General features: G+C 45.9%; 1 protein-coding gene across 1 annotated transcript; it reads left to right on the forward strand.

The window, feature by feature from the left end:
• Positions 1 to 4,365: 4,365 nt before the first annotated feature.
• dcp1a (decapping mRNA 1A) lies at positions 4,366 to 24,640 on the forward strand. The gene is made up of 9 exons (XM_061257069.1): positions 4,366 to 4,500; positions 5,232 to 5,272; positions 5,735 to 5,862; positions 10,963 to 11,029; positions 12,654 to 12,792; positions 15,144 to 15,260; positions 19,805 to 20,344; positions 20,629 to 20,838; positions 21,943 to 24,640. Exons 1-9 carry the CDS (start codon positions 4,366 to 4,368, stop codon positions 22,021 to 22,023), a joined length of 1,458 nt encoding a protein of 485 aa, XP_061113053.1. The 3' UTR covers positions 22,024 to 24,640.

The raw sequence follows: 24,640 nt of genomic DNA on the forward strand, positions 1-24,640 counted from the left end.
ATAAGTGAATTTCAGCATAAGTTATGTTGAGTAGCTATTGTCCGTCGACAACTCAAATTCGCCTATTCTCTGTAAATGCAAAACTAAACTGACCATGCTTTTAATGTAACGTTAGCCAACAAGTTAGCTGGCAAGCAAGCTAAGTTTGTCAACATTATCCAATAATTATTTTCCATTTCCTAAACTACACTCAAAGCACAAACAAAATGTATATTTCACAAATGCGCACGATTCATATCAAACGTATCATTGAAACCATAACGCATACCTTTTCCGAAGAATGTTTCAAGTAGATGACTCGAATTTATCCATACAATCTGTCAAGTAAAACTCGACTGCTTTTGCAACCGAAAAGAATGTACGTCCAGAACCAATAAACGATTTTTTTTTTACAAGAAATTACATAAGCGTTGCATTAAACCGGTGCGTTCTCAACGCAAAGGGAGAGAGAGCATCCTCGTTACAGCGGTGCCGGTGTTGGCATCACAAGACAAGTGAACATTGTATTCAACACATCGCAGAGATTTACCTCCTGGCTGCTCCTCTGGTTCGTGCATGGTTCAATCCTCATTAAAATTGCAAGTCAAAAAGTAGTGTATGTCTACATTTTGTTATTAAAACAACAGAGTAACACATTTTGTAAATATTTAAATTCAACCCATCTCCATCTTATAAAGTGCTGTACATTTATTCCTGAGAGTTTAGTAAATATATATTGCAACATCCGGGTGCCGATTTCACAAGATGGATTTCATTGCACTAGCAGTAAATCGTTTCGATGAGAATCCATCTTCTTCTTTTTAAGTTTTCGTCGTCGAAATACAATTCAAATGTAGACTACATGACATATGACGTTTTCAATCTATAGAGCCTCCTGAAATATAACACAAGACGACAAAATGCTATAAAGTGGCACTGGCCTATGCGATTTCTTCAATGGATGTGTCTTAATCCCCTATTTAGCCTACGATTGGAAGTGTATTTCAGCATTCGTCAGAGGTATCCGCCGTTCGTTGTCTCCGCTACAGCCAGCAGTCAGATAAGTTAAAAAAAACCGTGGCGCGCATCATAGGCTAGCAGTGAAGTGCCCCAATGAAACCAATGGAAAATCAATTCATGGGCATCCGATGTTGACCCCTTTAAAAAAATAAATATATATTCACACAATAAGGAAAATGTTTGATTACAGCAAAATATAGCCTACAATTATTAGTGTAGTGACTTTATTCGTCACTGAAGCATGGCGCCATTGGATAACCACTGGTAAATAAAACAATATGATTCGGATATGTACGTGCACCGTGTGTAACCTACCAAATAGCCATCAAGTCTACCAAATGCCTATTTTGACTAAATTACCAAGGCAACCTTAACAGGGACAGATAGTCTGCTTGTGAATACAGGTCCTAGTTCATTATCAGAGGATGATGATTACACACACTATTTACAGTAGCCTATTGAAAGATAATTGAAATTGAATAAAGGTTCAATGGTGGGTTTGACAGAGGATGCAAAGCGATGCTTTTCCGGATAGGCCTACAGCGTTCAATTTGATTGCATCTTCAATGTTCAACTCTAACAGAGGCCTATGGGTCCACAAGGATTAATGTGTGGGCATCCCTGTGAGTGCAAAATGTAACATAATGATGGTTAATCTTACACTGTATTTTGCTATGCATCCTATATCTTCACGTAAGGATTTAAGGCCTATTAATGCTCAGTTTTTTGTTTGTTTTTTGCACAGTATCACACTTTGTACTGGTATAAAATCTATGGCCCATATTATGAGTCTGTGTGATGCCACAACATAGATTGATACACTCCTTTTATAAGCTGGTGATGCTGAAAATTGAGTCAAAATACCAGGCTCTTCAAATAGCCTAATCATAATCACTTGAATTAATTTTGTTCTTGTCAGTCAAACACTGCTACAAACAAGCTAATTTGTGCTCAGACTTAAGCTGTGCTTAATAATAAAACAAGCGAGTTTCAAAATTTTGCTATGCAAATAAAATTGTTGAGCTTTTTCCCTCATAAGTTGAGGTTTGTGTCCATGTACTACCATTGTGTATGTGTTCCATAGGCCTAATGTAATATAGGGAGGTATCAGCATTGGCATTGGCCAATAGCCTATGGCCAGACAAATATTGATTATGGATATCGGACTCAGAATTTCCATGGCGTGAGTCCGTTACAAAAACTGTGATAGGCCTAACTAACGACCAGCCGCATGATATGAACAGCTTTGATATTTAGTAAAAATTGTGTTAACCCTACCGCAGCCTGTCGTCCTATGCGCATATGGGCAAATCTATATAAATATAATACATCTCCTCAGGCAAATTAAAGAATTAAAAATGCAGAGATGAATAACATAAAGGGGGCACACATTTATCTTAGAAAATAATTCCTTGTCGTGTCATGCATTATCATAAAAAATAAGATGAACTCATTAATCAGCTCCAGGCCTGACCAATGTTTAAAGCTATAGGCTAATTGAGAACACCAAAATTATAAAAATGACATATTCACCCACAGTCACAACTCTGGTTTAAGTATGAACATTGATTACTCAAAGCATATTTGTTCAGTATTTGTTAAAAATACGCATTGTCAGAGATTAAGGAAATCAGTAGACCAATAAATGTTCTTATAATCTGTACAAAGGTTTTCTTTTCCCTACCACTTGATTAATTTGTGAATTTTGAGCATGAGTTACAATGTTTCAATGTTACAATCACTTTGTTTAGAAAGAAGAAAAAAAGGTAAGGCTCAAGTACAATTTACCTTTGTTGTACATCGCTCTGGATAAGAGTGTCTGCTAAATGGCTGTAATGTAATGTAATGAATGTAATGTACAATAGAAAGATACTCATTTTCACCCATTGACATTCTCACACAATAAATCACCAGTGATAAATCAACTCTACTAAAGAAAATGTTTTCCATGTTTGGAGTAATAACCTCTACAAGCTGAATTAGCACTGAGCCTTTTCTTGTGCAGGCTGCGTCTAGCCCATAGTTGCTGGTCTTCTAGACTGTTTACTACTCAGTTAAATGCTCTCATAGCCTACCTCGCTCCCCAGGAAGACTGATAAAAATCCATATTCATCTCCCCCCTTTCTGGGACAACAGGACAGCTTTAGATGAACGCGTATCCCACATTCTGTATTGAACGATTAGAATGAAATGGCACGGTGGATTGGAAGGTTACAGGATATTGGATTACCTGTCTGTACCAGATAAGTGTTTCGCAGAGATAATCCCTGAATATTAATCCTTCTAATGTTCTTGACTGCAGGAGTGTGGCAACTGACCTATTTCAGCCAATGACTGCTAAGGTTTGAACTGTTAATATAAATTAAACTGCTTGCTAAATCAGGGCTTTTGCTTCATTGTCTTCTTATTTCCAATCCTAATAATAGGTTGAACTTTCTAACAACTGGAATTTTACCAAACTCAGTGTATGACTGACTGTAACCCCTTGCGCTTCTAGCCTATAAATGACCAATAACAGCTACAGTGCAGTAAGTACTTGGACAGTGGTAAAAGTGCTCTGTACTCCAGCATATTGTATTTGAAATTAAATAATTAACATGAGGTTAAGTGCAGACTTTAATTTGATGTATGTCAGCTGATCCAGTAGGAATTACATCCCGTTTTTATACTTAGCATTTCAGGGCATCATAATATTTAGGACAAATGGCTTCACAGGTGTTTCTGATTAGCCAGGTATGTTCAATTGCTTCCTTGGTGGAGGTGTAAGAGAGCTTTCGGTATCTAGTATTGATTCTAGGCTTTTGATTGGATTTTTCATTGGCCAACATGAGGACCACAGTTTGCCAATGAAAGTCAAAGAAGCCATAAAGTCAAGGCTGAGAAATAATAAGGAAAAACCAGTCAGACATAGGCCAAAGAATAGGTATTACTAAAATAAACAATTTGGAACATCATTAAGAAGAAAGAGAGCACTGCTGCATATATGGGGCCATTGCCTTGCATAGCCAGTTCTAGGCATAGGGAGCATAGTAATCGCCTGGGGCCCCATCTGTCTGGAGGGGCCCCCGGTCCACAATCGCTAAAATAAGTGTCGTCTACATGCATACATGCAACAGGTTTTCTTTTTTAATTAGGCTGTGCGTCAGCAAAATATTAGAATAACGTCACATTTAGCAACATTTGAAAGGGGCGCAAACGCACTATTATGCATTAAAAAAACTACTCCCTGCAGTAGTGAGCGATTTACAAATTATTTGCCAAAAAAGGAACCAATTAATAGAGCTCTTGTTACCAGGGAAGAAACCAGAAGCAGTGTTCATAGAATTCCGTCCGTGCTGCTCCTTGTTCTGGATTTCAGAATCCAAGATGGAGGCGATCAGTAAAGCTGGACATCATATGAGTCTAGCAGCTTTGCAACAACATGATCCGTACATTAACAGAATCGTCGATGTTACCGGACAGGTAGCACTATACACCTTTAACTCGAAAGCAAACGAATGGGTAAGCATAACCTATAATTAGTTATGAAGTGTTCGCTTACTTGCTGCTAGTACTTGTGTCAACAGAAGCCCGCATCCTGTTTGCGTTTAACAGTTGTTCACATATAGACACCTAGCTAACTCGGTAAACCATGCATGATATCTAGTTGCATCACTTAACTTAGTTGTATGTATGTTAGCTTGCCAACCCTTATATTAGCCGTTACACTGCAACTGCTCACCAAAATTGAATAAATGGTCAGATAGCGTTAGATATGAGCCAGTCAGTGATGTGTTATTACAGATGGCTGACAACGTTACGTAGCTAGCTGACTGTTACCAAATCTGGCAACATTAACTTTAACTAACGACGTTACAGACTAGGTGCAAGATAACGTTGGCTAACGGAAAAAGCCAGCTAGCGTTATCTTGGATACATCGATCGTTTCTTCTTAATAGGGCACAGATGTAAGGCGGTTTGCTAATTAGCAGCGCATCATTGCTACAGTAGCTAACTAACAATGGTCTTACTGTAACAGTTTGTAACGTTAACTTAATATTGGAACTGCTCGTGTCTTCCTGCGTCCTGAGCACCTTGCTACCTTGCAAGTTTTCGATAAGATTGGTTCCTAGCCAGCAGTAAATTGGCAATTCGATACCTTATGATGTTCTGTAAATTGATAAAACGCGCTCTTTGTATTTGTTCAACCGTAACTGTGACAAATAAACTAAGCAGGCCCTGTTTCATTTCAGGAAAAGACCGACATTGAGGGTACCTTATTCGTGTACACCAGGTATGTAGCTGACTTCTCATTATAATGGAATCAATGCAGCTGGCGCAGCAGTCCGCAGTCCTCTACGAGCGTGCCCAAGCTCCAGAGACTTTCTGCCCAACAACCAACCAAGGATGGTTTTACGCAGCCTAAATTAAACCAAACGACTAACTTAACTATTGTGTGGAAAGTACAGGATAAATCCAATGTAATGACCATGCAATGGACTTAAGTGGAATACACGTTTATCACCCCAGCAATAGAAGTGTAACTTGGTAGATGCCACTGCCCTGAATTTTTGACAGTCATCCTTGCCCTGCACATAAGCTAGATGCAAAACCAAAAAAAAATGTTGATTTAATATGCCTTACTAGTAATAAAAATAAATAATGGCCAATATTTAAGTGATCTTGCCAAAGTGGAGTAAGAGTGGGTGTTAAACTTACACTGGTACAAGCCCTCAGCACATCTCTCTGATCCCAGGTCTGCCTCCCCCTATCATGGCTTCACTATTATGAATCGATTGAATATGAAGAACCTTGTGGAGCCCATCAACAAGGACCTTGAGTTCCAACTGCAGGACCCATTTCTACTCTACAGAAACTCCAACTGTAAGTAACTAGGTAAAGCAGAAGTGACCAGTAGTTCAGTTGCAAAGATTGAACGTAAAGCAATGGCAGAGTGTGTTTAAAGACGTCTAGTAAGAAGGGGGGTAGATGCAACTAAAATCCATCACTTGGAGTGGAACTTGAGCTGAGTTTTCATGGAGCTATTGCCCTTATTATTATGATTATTATGACTCTATATCAATATGGCCCCTCTTCTCTTATCTGCTTAACCTCTGTGCTATAGGTATAACTGAAGCATATTCAAATTCAGTTTGCCTTTTGATATTCCATGCAAAACCAAGACGTGCTCTGATACCACCATCTTGAATTTTCTTCATTTTCTCACTACCACTGCTTCAGATCCGTCTTTATCATGCCTCAGCCTGCTGTGGTTAAGAGAAGGACTTTTTTTCCACACAGCCAACAACCAGTTTTATCCCTTCCCCAGAAATAGTTTGGGTGATAAATCTGCTTATTGTGAGCAGCACCCTTTATGGGAACATTGTGTTAGAAAGCTTGTTGTAATTGTTGATTTACTTTGACTATTTCATGCACTGTGTGATGTGCCTTTTCAGGGATGCAGTGTGATTTGGTCCAACAAGGCAGCAATATTTAAAGGTGCTTTCAAGCAGCGTCAGACAAAGAAAGGCTGGTGATATGCAATGCAATTTCTTCTTTACTTGCACCAAGTCCTTTGTTCCCCCCCAGCCAATTACTATATGCAATCAGACATCACATTGTCCAAGCAGAGATTTGTCTGAAAATGGACTGATGTAGCCCACCCAGTCTGTTTTTGGGAGAATTTTATGGTCTGAATTTGGAGAGTCTCACCAGATCACATCCTCCTGCTCCAAGCACTTTTTCTGTTTTGTTTCCATCTACCCCCCCCCCCCCCCCTTTACATGCCCTGAAACCGCTTAATCCAGAAGTAATGGGATTCTGTCCACTCTATCTGACTTTAGTTACTCAAATGGCTACATGGAAATTGCTAGCTTTTTCTTTTTTCTTTTTTAGCATCCAGGCTGTATGTTGGCTTGCAATCAGAATAAAAAATTATATTTAAGGTGTATTGAAGGCAGTACAGCTTTCATTTTGAAATAGGAAAAATGATCTTTCGATTGCACTTGGTCTCACTGGGATGCCTCAGACTTTTGCTTAGTCTGAAGGAAAGATGCCTTGCTGTGTGTGAAAGTTGTTACTTCACAACTATTTTTGCTTTTGTTTAGGAAATGAGTCATAATCTGTATGTATAATTAAACCATACATTTACTTTCTGTGGAATTAGTTTTCCTTTGTGACTTAAATCAATGCCATGGGTAAATTTGATGGCTTAAATAGCACACTGGGTGATAGATTGTGCCACCCATGCTTAGTGTGGATACTGTTTGCTGCCGACCCTTGAACACCTGGATACCTCTCAGTGTGCCGATGGCCTAAGCGGCCCCAGCTGGCCTTTTGAAGCGGGAAGCTGTAAAGAGCCAGATTGAAGCTGTAGAGTCAGCACATGGTCCTCTCACCTCCTGCTCAAGCAGCCCCAGGCCGCAGAAATTCTCTCCGCGCGCATGCTGCCTTGCATAGTGTGCCCACACACTCCACAGAGCAGCTACGCAGCGGCGCGGCTGCCTTCCACGGCCAGAAGCTCCGCAGGCTTACCTTGCAGCGCGGTGAAGAAGTTCTCCAGGCTCCTCTCGAACACGACCTCCCCCTTGTACCGGAGGTCGGTCTCCGGGAGCGGGGGCTTGTTGATCAGAAAGAAGCTCATTTCGCTGGCGGCTCCGTGAGACGCGGCGGCGACTCTTCCAGAAGAACGCGAGGGGCTCCAGCGGCCTCCTGCTTCCTGTCATCCGTCCATGTGCCCCCGTCTCCCAGGGGAGGGAGGAAGAGGGTTAGGAGGAGGAGAAAGTCTTTGTGCGGCGCAGCAGCGGGTGTCTCTCCTGGAAACAGCTGTGGACGAGCAGGGAGAACGTAGGCGGCGCGAAGCGTAGGAGCTGCGGGGGGGAAAGGAGGGGGGCGCTGATTTATTATACATTGCTTGTTTTCTTCCATGCACAGAGCTGATTCAGAAGGAAAATCCCTGAGAAATGGTCAGATTTTGCAGCGGTGGTTTACCTTCCTGCCTAAGGGCAGCAGTGGTCTCCCATGGCTGCAGAGCTTCACAGTGTGTCCAGAGCAGGCATTAGGGTCCAGAGGCTGGGGCTTCCGCTCTCTCTCTCAGGGCCTTGGAGTGCCCACCCATCGCAGTCAACCTGGGGTCAGGTGTGCTGTGGCTGAAAGCCTGAACCGAGCTTCTGGCTTTCACAAACAGCAGCTGTGCTTATCAGGTGGTCCTGAGGGAGAAGACACTGTTTACCAGCAGGATGGGGCGGTGCTTTTGCAGCAGCGATAACCTAGTCAGGTGCCCCCCCCCCCCCCCCCCCCCCCCCCATTCGTCTAGCTCTCTGGGTCCCCAGGTAGACCCGGCAGCGAGGCGAACACTGTTGCTAGGTTTCCTGCCGCTAAGAATAGCGAGCCGGAGACGAGCGCTCCTCGTTAGTGAAATTTGAAAACAGCCGATGAGCTGCTCTCTCCCTCGTGGTCTGGGAGCAGAGCTCATCTTTTTCCAGCATTCCTGCTCCTGCAAGGCTGCTGACGTGACCTAAGCACTGGGGTCCATCTTAGGTGAGCCTTGCCGCAGCATTTTCCGCCCTGTGGGTATAACCACTTTAGACTCAGTATTGAGTGATAATGCAGTCATGGGGGAGCGCAAGGCTTCTCTCCTTTTTTCAGTGAAGAGCCGGTGTTTTTGCAGTCAGAATGCGCCTATGGGCGCCTGCCTCGGGTCGGACCGGACCGCGCTCACGGAGTCTCCCAGGCCGGCTCTCATCAGCGCAGCTCTTCGGCTAAATTGACCTGTCGCCTGGCATTGCTCCGGGCGGGTGGGGGTGTAGTCTGAGTCAGGACCGACACCGCTTTGTGCCAGGTGTGTCAGGGCTGCGGCTCTGTCTGTAAGATAAGCGGACAGCAGGAGGGAGAGCGCCATCGGCCCCCTTTCTCATTGGAGTGCTCATATTCCCACAGGCTTCCCTCAATTCTGGCTTGTTTATACACTCTCTCTCCTGATCTTTTCCTGCATTGTCTCTCCTTGATGTTGGGGGGAAAAAATATATATTATCCAAGCTTTATTTTAACCGTCAAGGTTCTGTCACTTTTGATGAACGCTGTTTGCTTTGTGAAGCGCCGAGCGTTCTTTTGTAATGATGCGTACGCGGCTTTGCTTAGCTGCTGGTAACCATAGTAACCGACTTGGTAAAGGTGAGCTAATGCCACTTTCCTCTAAGGTGGCAGCACAAAGCCAAGCTGCCCTTCAACACTCGCGCCGGAGAGATGGTTATCGCGGGGCATGGCGGGATATTTTTACACCACGTATGTGATCATAATACAGATAGGGGGATGGAGACAGAAGGAGGTGGAGAGGGAGAGGGGCAAAAGGAAGCGAGGGAGGGAGAAAATGAAATGTGAAGGACAGGGGGAGGCAGAAGGGTAAAGAGAGATGAGCATAGGGATATATTACAAGGGAAAGGGAGGTAGTGAGAGAGGTAAAGAGGAAGAGGGTGAGTCGGAGAGAGAGGAATGGATCATAGCACCATTTTTATTTGCTTTGATGGGTTGGCAGCTCTACTGGAACACTGTGCCAAGCTGTGGGTACAAGGGCAAGCTCCTGGGCTGTCTCTTCACATTCATCCTTTCTCCTGATTGGAGGACAGCTTTCTGTGGTTCTTAAGAGTGTACTACAGCTAAATTCAAACCTTTGAACCTGAATGCTAAAGGTTGATGTCATTTCCCCCTACTCTGTCATTTTTCAGCAGTCTCCTCACAGCAATAAGGTCCTGGGTTCAAATCCTGGCCAGTCCCTTTCTGTATGGAGTTTGGATGTTCTCAATACAAATGCATTCGAGTAGTTGAATTTAATGAATATGAATCATGTGACCTGTGAACTTTTTGTCAAGAGCCGCTGTGGGTGTAGACCGTAACACAAAAGCAGCTTCCTGGTCCATCTTCTTGATTTTGTATGATTAGTTACTCGGGTAGTCAGTGTAAAAGATTGGACAGGTGACAAGTGCATCAAAACACCCAGAAGTCTCTTGAGTTTACTACCCAGTCAATTGGCCTTGCCCATTCCCCAGGCAGCGGCGCTCCAGCATGGAATTGGTCATTATGTGCGTATAAGTGCATGTTCATGGACTGTACCAGGCCTTGACTACAATGCTTTCTGACAGCGATCATTGAATGACTCCTGGAAGAAGACACTCAGGTAGGCCTGGCAGACTGAAGTGATCGCATACTTGTTGGCTGACATGAGCAGAGGCTTATTTTCTTCTACACGCCCCACCTGCAGAGAACCCTCTTTATCTATACTGGCCATTACGCTATCTCCCGAGCCCTGCACAGGAAGCTTACACTGTTGCCTTCACAATAGGAGCCTGTCACACTGTTGTTGAATGGGTCCATGCTAAGTGGTAGAATGTGTTATTTGTTGCTTCATGTGGCTGCAGTAGATGGTGAACTACACCTCCTGTCTGAACAGAGACTCATGCGATTAGATGCAGGAGGTTCTGAGGCAATACCTGCACTTGCACAGAGGAACCACATGGGGTGCACTGGTTCAGAGCACTGGGCCCACCTCATTTGCTCTGGTTGAAGCTTGTTTGTACATGGGATTTCATGGTGTTGTACTAGAGAAGTCTTTCACTGAGGCAAAGTGCTTTTGAAGTGCTGAAACTCCACACCTGATGATAAAAATAGGGGTGTGAAAAGGCTGAGCTGCTCCATGGTTGGAGCAGTCGCTGGTGCAGGGGGGTGGCACAGAGAGGGTGGCACAGATAATCGGCGCCTTTTTGTTTGCGTGTTCTGGGATGTTCCGTAGCGATAACCTGAGCTGAGACGCACATTTTCCCTTTGCTCCTGTGGAGCTCCTCCGGAGATTGTCCCACGTGCGTGGCTCGGTCTTGAAGGAGAAGGAAACCGATGGAGGTTGAGAGCCCTGCAGCAGAACTGTCAAACAGCCGCCCCCATGCAGAAATACCACTCCTTAACCCTTTCCTCCCCTCTCTCCTCCCACCACAGTGGCCATCTACAGCATCTGGTTCTACGACAAGAGTGACTGCCAGCGGATTGCCCAACTCATGGCCAGGTAAGGGAGAGTCTACCCCCCATCAAAGACTTCACCATGGCGTAAGTGGCAATTGGGGTGCGATGCATGGCCCTACGCCCGCTTACATTTTGCATGTTTGTTCCAAAAACGGATTGTTCAAGACAATAAATGACCACTGAATCTTGAATGGGACATTAATGTGTAAAACTAATGGTAAGATGGTATGTTTATTGCATATTTAGTTCTCACTCATCTTCCTCATTGGTTAACATGTTGTGGGGAGCACTGCTTTGTCCATGAATCCTTGAGTTTCAAACTGGGAATTGGGCGTCAGTATTTGTTGGTTTTTTTTGCTCAGTCGGCACACGTTTTCATTTGGTAGCACACACCCATGGGTGTTCCGGAAGCATCCGTGGGATAGTGTGGAGTCGCCCCTCCCAGGCGGAGCCACTTGTAGTGAGCTGTGAAATGCGAAGCGACAGTGTGTCTGTCTCAGAGAGTAGGAACCTCAGGGTGCAGGCTACCTGTCTTGCCATATTGCCAGAGATCTGTTGCCCTAGCAACCATGCAGGGCATGTGCAGGGCTCTGCCAAGGACAGAACGAAGCATCATCCCTCTGAAACGAAAGGAAACCCAGACGGTAATAAAGCTCGACTGTAATATCAAAAACTCTGTAGGTAGCTCCCCAATGACGCTGTTAAAATGATTTATGAGCCTGGTGCATTTTGGGGGATTAGCAGTTTTCTGTTCTATGGCAGGAGTGTCTTTTATAGTTTGGGGTCTGTATAGAGAGGATTTATTGAAATGTTATTGAATCTATTGTGGATGAGAACTCTGGTGAGGGTGGCTGCCCGCCCAGTGTTCTGGCCCAGAATGACTGCCTACTTTGTAGTGGCTGTGTAACATACAGTATTAGCCGTTAACACACATCATCCACACCAAATAATTCCATGCATCAGACTATGTATGTCGCCGGTTGTAAATATCTATTCTGTGAATACAATAATGCAAGTCTAACCCATATATTGGTCAGATTTCTGAGCTGTATATTGGTCATAAATACAGTACCTGCTTTGATCAACCAGATCAGAACAGATGATTCACAATGAGACACAATTAGACAGGTGTTGTTATTTTCTTATTTATTGATTTATTTTTTAAAACCTGAGGACTGCCATTTAAAAACATTCCTGATATTTTTCAGATAATCTGTTCTTCACTGTATCCGTCTTCGCTGAGAACTCATTAGGAGTCTTCAGGCAAAACCTCATTGGGAAGGCCAGAGTAATTTCTTTGCAAATTGTCTTCTGGATGCATTAATAAAAAAATAAAAAATAAAAAAAAAAGGGGGATTTTTTTCCTGCTGCAGGAATACTCAAGCAGGTGCGCTGAGTTGAGTTGGAAGGCTGCCTTTCAGGCCCTCCACCAGATTGCTGTGGCCATTTTGTTTCCTTGTTGCCATTTCTTTAATGACCAGGCTGAGGAGCCTTGGACCAGTCTTCCAGGCCTCCCTCAGCCTGGCCTTGTGCATTATGGGTAATGGAAGCCCAGGTGTGTCTGAAGCAGTCCTGCGGGAGGCTGCTCACCGCGGTGAACGGGTGTTGGCTCAGTTGAAGCTGGTGTCCGGGTCACTCAGGGGCTGCTGTGTTGGGTTTGTCCTCAGGGTGGTGAAGCAGGAGGCCCTCCAGGCCCAGCAGGGCCCCCCAGACGGGAGCGCCCCCAGCAGGACCAATGGCTTCCTGGACGACAGGCCCATCGACATCCTGGAGCTGCTGAGCAAGGCCAAAGAGGAGTACCAGAGAGTGAGGCCCAGCACTCCAATCAACACAACACAGCACGGCATGCCTGCAACACCCAACACGCCTGCAACACCCTACACAACACGGCACACCAATCGACACAACACAACCCAACACGCCTGCAACACAACACGGCACACCGATCAACACAACACAACACGCCTGCAACACACAACACACAACAACACAACACGCCTGCAACACACAACCCGACCCAGCACGGCATGCCTGCAACACACAACCCAACACGGCACGCCAACACACATCAACACTTTGCAGTGTATTACCCTGTACTGGACTATACTGCACCACTGCCCTGAGCTACTGCTAAATAAATAAGTGATCTGCCTTGCATGAGCAAACATTGGCTTCAACAGCGTCCTCCCACGAGCAAATGCACTGCTTTTAAGAAGTGCTTTTATTAGGATGAATTGTACTCTTCTGCACAGCACAACGGCATGTTGGTGTGTGTTATACAGGAGCACAGTAGAATGAAGTCCATGTAAATATTAATAATATGCGGTGGGTGTGGTGGCAGGCTGGCTGACTCCTGACAGCCTGTGGTGGGACCGATGAGTGCGTTGGAGGATCTGGGGACGGGTTTGGGAGGGGCACAGCTGTACCCTTCACTCGAGGTGTTTAGAGGCCGTGTGTTGGCAGACTAGGATGCACTGAAAGATTGAGAGCCCCCTGTTGCCCACCCCTCCCTTTCATGACGTCCTGTGAGCTGCAGATGGAGATCTAATCTGTGAGCCGTCTGCCAGCCAGCCACTGTCTGCTCTCAGGCACGTACATCACATACACACACGCACACACACACACAGGCACACACACACACGCACGCACACCCATCCAGCCACTGTCTGCTCTCAGGGACGTACATCACATACACACATGCGCTTTTACACACACACGTACGCAGATGCACACACTCACACAAACATGCGGTTATACACACGTGCACAGATGCATATTCGCACACACGCACTTATACACACATACGTGTGCAGACACACGCACGCACACACACACACACTTATCCACACACACAAACACGTGCTTATACACGTACGCATACGCACACACACACACACACACACACACACCCACCCACCCATCCAACCAACCACCGTCTGCTCTCAGGCACATGCATCACATACACACACGATTTTACACACACACACACACACACACACGCAGACACACTTATATACACGTGAGCAGATATACACACACACACACACACACACACACACACACGCACACACCCACCCATCCAACCACCAACTGCTCCCAGGCACCTACATCATGTACACACACACACACACACACACACACACACACACACACACACACACACACACACACACACACACACTCACTCACTCACCAAGCAGGGATTTATGAATCTGGGAGTGATTAAATCACAGATTAATCCCACTGTGTGGCCTAAAGCAGCATAGGTCAGTATGGCTCCAGTCCTATAGGTGCTGTCCGTGTGTCTATCCCCCATAACCCCACTTTGTCACAGTGTTAAACTGTCTGTTCCAATATCGTGGTCTTTGTGTCAGTCCCACAGTACCCATCTGTCACAGTGTCGCCCGCAGTAATGGGAGACTAGCCTTGCATTGGACTAGCAGGGCATTTATCTTTACCCAGCTGTCAGATCTGACTTTCTAATTTGCCAAAGCTTACACAACTGCAGAGGGAAAATGCTTGGATGTTTTCCAAGGAAGATAATGCAGTTTAAATCTCTGTGGGGAGATGGTGTTGACTAGGTCAGATGTCGATGGTGTTTTTGTCAAATGTTTTTGTGTTGGACAATCACTATTGCTGTCACAGGTTTTTACAATGTTGGGTCTTTATTTAATACAGACATTTTCTTATGCAAATGTAGAATTTCCAAATTACATGCCAGTGCCTTTATCATGCTGCCACCTAGTGGTCCTTTTCCTTTCCTTCATTAAGTTTTATTACTGCATCATGGTGTGCCTAAGATAGCCTGACTGCATCTTATAAGGAGACATATTAAAGGAAAATTGAATTTGTTGTTTGGGCCAGGTACATGGGCTCTGTGAATTTTTATGATATTTTACCACGTGAATTGTTCGATTACAAATCTAAAATTGTTGAGGAGAGTCAGGAAATCAAGAAAACGTTTGTCTTTGTCCAAAACAGAGGGCACTGTGCATGCAGGTGAACTTGTAACATGGACGTTTTGAAGCATCTTAAAGATTTCTGTGTTGATGATTCTTGTTTTCTTTTTTTAATCAGATTTGGCCAGATATGCATGTGCTGTTGGACCTTGGTATTTTTATGTAAATAAAGTTTTATTTCATCTGTTTGTTTTTAAGAGCCAGACCAGTGAACCAGACGCTTCCACAAACTCAGAGCCCAGCCATCTGGAGGCCATGAAGTCTGCAGGGGACACTGCAGCAGAGCGTGTGGGGGGCCTGTCCCAGCACGAGAAGGTCTGTGAGAGAGTCTCCACTTACCTATCACACACACACACACACACACACACACATACACACACACACACACACACACACACACACACACACACTGAGCAGAGTGTGTGGGGGGCCTGTCCCAGCACGAGAAGGTCTGTGAGAGTGTCTCCACTTACCCATCACACACACGTATATACACACACACACACACACACACACACACACACAATCCCAGCAGGAGAAGGTCTGTAAAAGAGTTTCATTCCACCGCAGCTCCTAACATGCATTTCAGAAATCACTGGAGATTTTCTAGGAAATGATTGGTCAGCAAGTCAATAATTGGGGTGAGGTTGCACTTCCTGGTCACAGCTCTGTCTATAATGCTGACTTTCCAGTGGTGGAATGAGGTTTGCTACAGTGCTCAGTACAACACAAGACTTGTGAAGACTCTTGTCTTGAGACTGCCTCTTGGCTCCCTTACTACTAGCTGAATTTGTCTTTGGGCGCCCCTGGAGCCTTTCATAATTAATATATTGGTGAACAGAAGCGAACCTGACCTCTAAATGGTACAAAGTTAAACGTGACTAATTTCTTACATTTACATTTTACATTTACATTTTAGTCATTTGGCAGACGCTTTTAATCCAAAGCGACTTACAAGTGCATAGGTTCTACCATAAGTCAGAGCATCACATCCAGAAACTAGCAAAATACACAGGAAATGCTGTTCTAAACATAGTTGTCATCAGAAGTGCATTTTTTTTTTTTTGGGGGGGGGGGGGGGTTCGACAAGGATAGGGATATCAGAAAGGAGGGGCAGGGGAAATCAGGAGGGAGGACTAAGGTAGAGTTTGAAAAGGTGGGTTTTGAGTCTGCGTCGAAATAGGGGGAGGGATTCTGCTGTTCTGACAGTGGTAGGCAGGTCATTCCACCACTGAGGAACCGGAACGGAAAACAGGCGTGAACGTGCAGCTCGACCGCCAGGTACACGTAGAGAGGGAACCGTAAGGCGACCAGAGCTGGCAGACCGGAGTGGTCTAGCTGGGGAGTAGGGAGTGATCAGGGATTGTATGTAAGGTGGGGCAGTCCCCTTAGCAGCCTGAAATGCCAACACTAGGGCCTTGAAACAGATGCGTGCGGCAATGGGAAGCCAGTGGAGGCCAAAGAGAAGTGGGGTGACATGAGCCGACCTGGGCTGATTGGTGATCAGGCGGGCTGCAGCATTCTGGACCAGCTGGAGGGGCTTGATGGCACACGCTGGGAGACCGGCTAGGAGGGAGTTGCAGTAATCCAGGCGGGAAATGACGAGCGCCTGGACTAGGAGCTGGGTGGCTTTCTCAGTCAGGAGATGACGGATACGGCGTATATTATACAGAAAGAACCTGCAGGTTCTGGCAGTGGAGGATACTTGTGGAGCCAGGGTGAGGCAGTTATCAAGAGTCACCCCAAGATTCTTTGCCGTACGGGAGGAGGAAACTACAAAGTCCTCAACAGTCAATGAGAGGTCGATTGACGGAGAGGACTTAGCAGGGATGTAGAGAAGCTCAGTTTTGGCAAGGTTGAGCTTCAGGTGATGGGAAGTCATCCACGCAGAGATATCAGCCAAGCAGGCAGAGATCCGTGTGGTGATTTGGGTGTCGGGGGGGAAGGAAATGAAGAGTTGGGTGTCATCAGCGTAGGAATGATAAGAAAAGCCGTGGGAAGAGATAACAGAACCAAGAGACATGGTGTATAGCGAGAAGAGGAGAGGCCCAAGAACCGAGCCCTGCGGGACTCCAGTTCGTAGGGGTTGAGGGTCGGAGACTGCGCCCCTCCAAGTCACCTGGTAGGAGCGACCAGAGAGGTAGGAGGAAAACCAAGCCAGTGCAGAACCTGTGACACCCATCCCAGACAGCGATGAGAGCAGAATCTCATAGTTGACTGTATCGAAGGCGGCTGATAGGTCGAGGAAGGGCGGTTTCAGTGGAGTGGCCACTCTTGAAGCCAGACTGGTTTGGGTCATGGAGATTGTTGTGGAGAAGATAAGTGGACAGTTGGGAGCAGACCGCCCGTTCCAGGGTTTTAGCGAGAAAGGGAAGAAGAGAGACAGGCCGGTAGTTGTTCAGGGCAGAGGGGTCAAGAGTAGGTTTTTTGAGGAGGGGAGTGACTCTGGCCCTCTTCAGGGAAGAGGGCATGGTGCCGGAGGAGAGGGAGGTGTTGATTAGAGAGGAGAGAAAAGGGAGAATGTCCTCAGATATAGATTGTAGGAGGGGAGAGGGGATGGGGTCAAGAGGACAGGTGGTTGGGCGGTGGGAAGTAAGGAGTTTCAGTGTGTCAGCGTCAGAGAGGGGAGAAAAGGAGGTTAGGGAGTTGGGGAGGGTAGGAGGGTCAGCAGGGGTGGAGGGTTGGGAGAAGGAATTGCGAATAGCATCGACCTTCTTTTCAAAGAAGGAGACGAAGTCATCAGGTGTGAGTGATGACGGGGGTGGGGGGGGAGGGGGGGCCAGAAGAGAGGAGAAAGTTGAAAACAGTGCGGGGATTAGAGGCGGCCACGTTAATTTTCGAGTGAAAGAAGGAAGACTTAGCTAGAGAGACAGAGGAATGGAAAGATGATAAGAGGGCATGGAAGGAAGCCATATCACTGGGGAGACAGGACCTTTTCCATTTTCTCTCCGCCGCCCGCAGTTCGGTTCGGACTGCTCGTAGAGCATCAGAAAGCCAAGGACTGGGGGGGAGGCCCGAGCTAGTTTGGTGGTGAGAGTCAAAGGAAGATGAGAGGGAGGACATGAGAGTTGTAGCCGCATCATCGGGAGACAGTCGAGAGAAAGACTCCGCAGATGGTAGGGAGGAGAGGATTGTAGATGAGAGGGTGGAGGAAGACAGGTGGCGTAGGTTCCGTCGACAGGTGACAGTGGATGGTGGGAGAGATGGATGGGTGTTAGAGGAGAGTGGAAGAGAGAAAGAGATGAAGGAGTGGTCAGATATACGGAGTGGTGTTACAGAGAGGTTGGTTGTTGTGCAGCTCCTTGTGAAGATGAGGTCAAGAAGGTTGCCTGCTTTGTGGGTGGGAGGGGAAAGAGTGAGGGTAAGGTCAAAAGAAGAGAGGAGGGAGAGAAAGGTAGACTGGGTGGACTCTGAGTTGAGGTTGAAGTCACCCAGGAGGATCAGAGGGGTGTCATTGACAGGTGAGGAGTTGAGGAGGATGTCCATCTCATCCAAAAAGTTTCCCAGAGGACCCGGGGGGCGATAAACAACAATAACAAACAGTTTGCACGGCAGAGTAACAGAAACCGCATGAAATTCAAAAGAGGAGAAGGAGAGGGATGAGGAGAAGACACTAGATCTCCATGAGGATGAGATTAGGAGACCTGTGCCACCTCCTCTGCCAGAGGATCTGGGTGTGTGGGAAAAAGAGAAGGCAGAGGAAAGGGCAGCCGGGGTGGCCGTGTTCTCTGGTGAGAGCCACGTTTCAGTTAAAGCAAGAAAGTCAAGGTTGAGGTGGGAGGCATAGGCAGATATGATGTCTGCTTTCTGGACGGCGGACTGGCAGTTCCAGAGGCCACCAGCCACACAGAGATCAATACCAGGGGATCTGGGAGGGAAGATGAGGTTAGAGATATTCTGCCCATGTTGGCGGGAGGCGAACCTCCTACCTGACTGGGACCTGGGGAGAGGAGAGAGGACAGGGATGGGAAGGAAACACATGGAGGGAACTAGGGAGGACAAGGGGAATACTACACAAATTTTAAAGCAAGATTACTTTTTAATTTAAATTTTTTACAGTTTCAAAATAAAGTTTTTTTAAAAAGGGAAAAGGCCCTGTGTAAAAGTTTGGTAGCCCTGTCCAATAGTACTTTAACTCTTTCTTGGGCAACTACTGTAGAACCACAGTATCCGAAGATATTTGCTCATACTGTGAGCTACGGCACCTGATTTTCACATATTAATTTTACCTGCTTGGTTGAGATAATATGCTAATTAATGAAATCAGGTTGAGTAGCGCATGGTCCAAGCAAATGCCTGCAGATGTGGAGTTGAGTAGTGCTGGTCTAGAGGAACCCATGGTTGTTACCACCAGCCACTGCAGTTGGGTACATAAAGTCTTGGAGTTACTGGAGTTACCTTTTGGAGTCTGGGCCTTTGTAATCATCTTTTTTAAAAGTAACAAAGAATACTCCAAAAGGGTACTCACAACATTTGCACAGGGCCCTTTTCCTTTTTCTTATACTTTATAAACAGTAAAAAATGAAAATAAAAACCAAACAAACGTTTGCCAAAAGGTCTCGTGTTTAACTCTGTAACATTTACAGTTCAAGATTGCTTCTGTTCACCAAAATATTGATTGTAAAAGGCTTTTTGGGGTGCCCAAAAGCATATGACTATGTTACAGGGTAGATTGGTATGGCTGATACTGTGGTCGATTTTTGTTACTGTCCTTTCTTGTTACTACTCATGGAAATATATTGAATACAGTCATGTTCACAGCTCTTGTTGTGAGTCTCTCTGCGTGAGGCCCTCTGTTGAGTGAATGCGCTGTGATTTGGGACAGTGTTTGAAGCGAGTCGTTTGGATGTGTCCCACAGAGCTCTCACTCTGGGCTGAAGCAGATCACGGTGGAGGAGCTGTTTGGGAGCTCCGTGCCGAAGGACCTGCCAGCGATGGGGCTGAACCACAGCCCCGCCCCCACCTTCCCCTTCGAGCCCGCCCTGCTGCCCCGCCTCAACACCGACCCCGTGGGGGACCGGGGCGGCCCGGCCGAACGACTCCACACCCCCGGGCTGGTGCCCCTGCCGGACATGACGGCCGTCCCCAGCTACGCCCTGCACCCCAGCCCGGTGTTCCACGCGGTCCCTCCCCCCTCTCCGCTCCTCGTGACCCAGCCCGGAGCCGAGCCCCCGGCCCCTGCCTCCCAGGCCCCCCGCTGCCCCCCCAACGGGCCCTCCTATGGAGCCCAGAACCTTCTGAGCCAGCTCAAACCCGACCCGCTGCCACAGCCCACCGCACTCACCAAGCCCGCCCTCGCTCCCAACTTCCTGCCTGCTCAGCTGGCCACGCCCGAGTCCTTCAAAGAGCCCGTTCCTAAACCGGCACCCTACAGCAGCGTGCCTCCAGCGCCCATTCAGGTACAGCCAGCCTTTATTTCACTGCATGTGTTTCCCATAGCCATACAGTCATTGTAAAAGTTTAATTTAACAGGCAACACGGTGCTTCTCTGTACAGCTCTCTGCTGCCCTCTCCAGGGTAAAGTGGTTATTCAAAATTAACACGCACACGCATGCATTGCACACTTGAGAAATGTGATTATTTATAATGTAAGAATAACACAGTCCTGTTTACCCCTCTTTGGCACCCCTGCGGTCAGGAGCATTGTTCTGGTGAAGATGCCATCTTCCTCTCCCTCCCTCAGATGGTGTCGATGAAGCCGGGGCCTGCAGTGTCACGGGCGGAGCCCTCAGTGCTGCTCTCTCCCAGCGTGTTCCAGCATTCCGTCACCAAGACGCCCGAGCTGGAGAGGAAGCCCGCCTCTCCCTCACCCTCCTCCTCCCTGGCAGGAGCAGAGCCAGCCTCCCCTTTCAACAGGCTGCAGCTCCAGGACACGCTCATCCACCTCATCAAGGTACAGCACTGACACACTCATCCACCTCATCAACACAGCACTGACACTCATCCACCTCATCAACACAGCACTGACACTCATCCACCTCATCAACACAGCACTGACACTCATCCACCTCATCAACACAGCACTGACACTCATCCACCTCATCAACTACAGCACTGACACACTCACCCACCTCATCAACTACAGCACTGACACACTCATCCACCTCATCAACTACAGCACTGACACACTCATCCACTTCATCAACTACAGCACTGACACACTCATCCACCTCATCAACTACAGCACTGACACACTCATCCACCTCATCAACTACAGGACTGACACACTCATCCACTTCATCAACTACAGCACTGACACTCATCCACCTCATCAACTACAGCACTGACACTCATCCACCTCATCAACTACAGCACTGACACTCATCCACCTCATCAACTACAGCACTGACACACTCATCCACCTCATCAACTACAGCACTGACACACTCATCCACCTCATCAACTACAGCACTGACACTCATCCACCTCATCAACTACAGCACTGACACTCATCCACCTCATCAACTACAGCACTGACACTCATCCACCTCATCAACTACAGCACTGACACACTCATCCACCTCATCAACTACAGCACTGACACTCATCCACCCCATCAACTACAGCACTGACACTCATCCACCTCATCAACACAGCACTGACACTTATTCACCTCATGAAGGCGTATTGTTTGACCTATGTCTCTTTACTGTTTTCCTCTTATATCTCAGCCTCATAATGGCTTCCTTGTCTTTCATTGGCACGACTCTGGTCCTCATGTTGGCAAATGGCAATAACACTCCGAAGTCAATCAAAAGCCTAGAATCAAAACTAGACACTTAAAGCTTTCTTATACGCACACTAAGGACGTGTTTGAATACACCTGACTAATCAGAGCAGGCTGAGAAGCCGACTGTCCTATTACTATTGATCCCCTAAAATGGGGTGACTATAAAAAGGGACCCGACCCAAATGAAAGGTGCAATATACAGTTAAAATAAAAGAAATTGTACCAAATACTGCACTGTATTAATAGTTTTCTTTCCCTTTCCATTAGAATGATTCCAGCTTCCTCAATGCCATTCATGGAGCCTATCTACAGAGCCTCTCCAAGGGCCTGAACAACATGAAGCTATAGCCCGCAGGACTGAGCCACAGAGCCACACGTCTCACAAGCGCACAAACACACTCATGCTTATTGAAGGTACCGAGGCGCTCTGTGTGCAGTGTCCAGGTATACGAGACCATACATGCAGCACGTATATAAACACGGCACGCCATGTCTCCCTCTGCCTTTGCCTGGTGAACACTGAGGTTCCCCACCTCCAGCCCCATTTTACTGTGGAGGATCAAACAAGCACACATTACACACAATTGTGAATGTAAGTTTCTCAGTATGTGTGACGTCGTCATCAGCTTTAAGCAACGTGTACAGTGAGAGCCAATCATTTTAGGGAATTCCTTCCAGAAAAGGCCTCGTCTGAGGAAGACTGGAGTGCATTTTATTTGAGTGTAGTCATGCAAATGTCTTTAGTGATAACTCTAGCTCAGGTGGGAGTTGTGCAGTATAGAGATACTGCAGTATAGCGTAGTCGTCGCTGCTTCTCTTACCTCATTGAAGGAAGCGTGAGTTTTCTGCGTACAGCATTAAAGTTTTACATTTCACTCACATCTCCACATCGCACTGCTTTGAGGTGAAGGTGCGTTGACATTTTTAAGGTTTGCTGATGTGACCAATCCTTCTCCTCATTCACTTTGTGTGTGCTAATGTTACCGCCGTATCTCAGTGCCCATTTTATGTTCTGACGGCCATTGCTGATGTGTACTATTCTTTTGTTTTGGTGCCTCATTGTAAACCCTGTGTAAGCTTCATTGGCAAAACTGCTTGTTTACCAGCCTGCCTGGTACGAACAGCAGGGGATTCAGTGGAGATGGGCTGTTTATATTGATCAGTGTTATTATTAATTCTGCCTCCGAGTGCCATTTAACAACCATGGTTCCATTCATTCATGCTTTCTCAACTATGTAGGTCACTTTTGGGGAAAGAAGTTGGTTTTTATGGAATTCTCGGGAGAATAAGCATATTTTTATGTACATACAGGGAAGGGAAATGGCCCAGAGCTGTAAATCACTCCTGAATCCATTGTCATAATGGGATCAACTCTAAACAAATATGGATCTGTAATGTTTTTCTTCAACTTTCTTTTGCTCACACTGCATTTCTTAACTTTGTGTTTTCAGTTTTCATGGCCAGTGCACAGCCTCCTCCAAATGCCTACATGAGCCATAATCGAGCATTGGCTGACCTTTAGATCAATTAATAACTATGTGAATATCACTGCAGCAGCTGTTTATAGAAAATATACGGTGTTCATGTATTTCACTGTGCTAGTTATGTCACTTTCAGCATTTAACCATTACTTTACTCCCGGCATTGTAAAGAGTATCCTCTCGTCCCTCAGCCCCTGCAGTGCTTTGGTGTCTGACGATTAGCATCATGTCTCAGTGCTTTAGATTGTATGTTCTTTCAAGTATTGGTGAATGTTTTATCTGACATTGAAAGTAAATGAGCCATACTACAATTAATCAGCTTTGTTCAACGCTGGTGAGAGGATTTCTTTTTTCTTTTTCTTTTTTTTGCTGCAGTCTTGATAATTGTGAAGTATTAGTCTGATCTCATATTTATTTAGACTGCCTTGAGAATATTTCCCCATAAGGCCTTCAATTGAACGGTATGTGAGCAATTCAATTGCTGAAGTTTACTGTTGAGACCAACCAGTTGTTTAGAGACCCTGTTTTGTTCTGTTTTTTGTTTTAACTGCTCCAAATCCAGGTGACTTCACAGGGTAAAGACTGACTGCATCGTGAGGTCTTCAAGCACAGCCCATCACAGGAGTATCTTTTAATTAAAGCATGAGCACAGATTAGTAGTTTTCTAGTTATTTGTTTTGAAAATATTAAAGAAATGCAACATTTTCAGAGCGCTGCCCCATAACACTGACACTAAAATGGGATTATTTTAAATGTACACGTCCTTATTTAAGATTTTATGTTGTGGAAACGGCAGGAACAACAGCATAGTGCAGGGATCATCCTCTAGGTCCGAGAACTGCTGGTTTTCCACTCTCTCTTTACCTGGGAGACAGTCTGTAGCACTAATTGTTCAGCTTAATTACCTGGGAGAAAAGAAAACCAGGGCCAGATTTGAATTTGACATCTCTCCCCCTGTGTGAGAGTTTAGTTTGATTGCGCAGTTCAATGTTTAGCTTGGTTTGACATAGAATTCAGATGTCTGCTGTTAGTCCTTTGTGATAGAAATGTGATTGCAAAGGTGTTTTGCCAGCAGAAATAGCTTTTTTTATTTGGCTTCTATTTATTTGCTCTTCTTGAAGACAAATTGCCAGTAAGATTAATCAAAATATTAAAATCTCCCAATTCTTTTTAAAATGCTTTTTTTTTTTTTCTCACTGGATTTATGGCAGATTGACTGTGGGGATCAGTCCGCAGCTAGCTGAGCCGCAGGACTTGACTGATTGAATGCACAGAACAAAAACCAGCTCAGAGTGTACTGTGGATGTGAATGTGACTGATTTGGGCTTTTTCCTCTCACTACAGCCCTCTTGCTGAACTTACTACCCCCTCTTTTGCAGCCGTCATCCTTTTGTCCTTTTTTCCATCACATGATTTTGTACATTACAAGTCTATTTTTATATATATTAAAAAAATACAATAAAATAAAGTGGTGCTTGCAGCTC

Source organism: Conger conger, chromosome 10 (assembly GCF_963514075.1).
Source record: "Conger conger chromosome 10, fConCon1.1, whole genome shotgun sequence".
NCBI classification, from domain to species: Eukaryota; Metazoa; Chordata; class Actinopteri; order Anguilliformes; family Congridae; genus Conger; species Conger conger.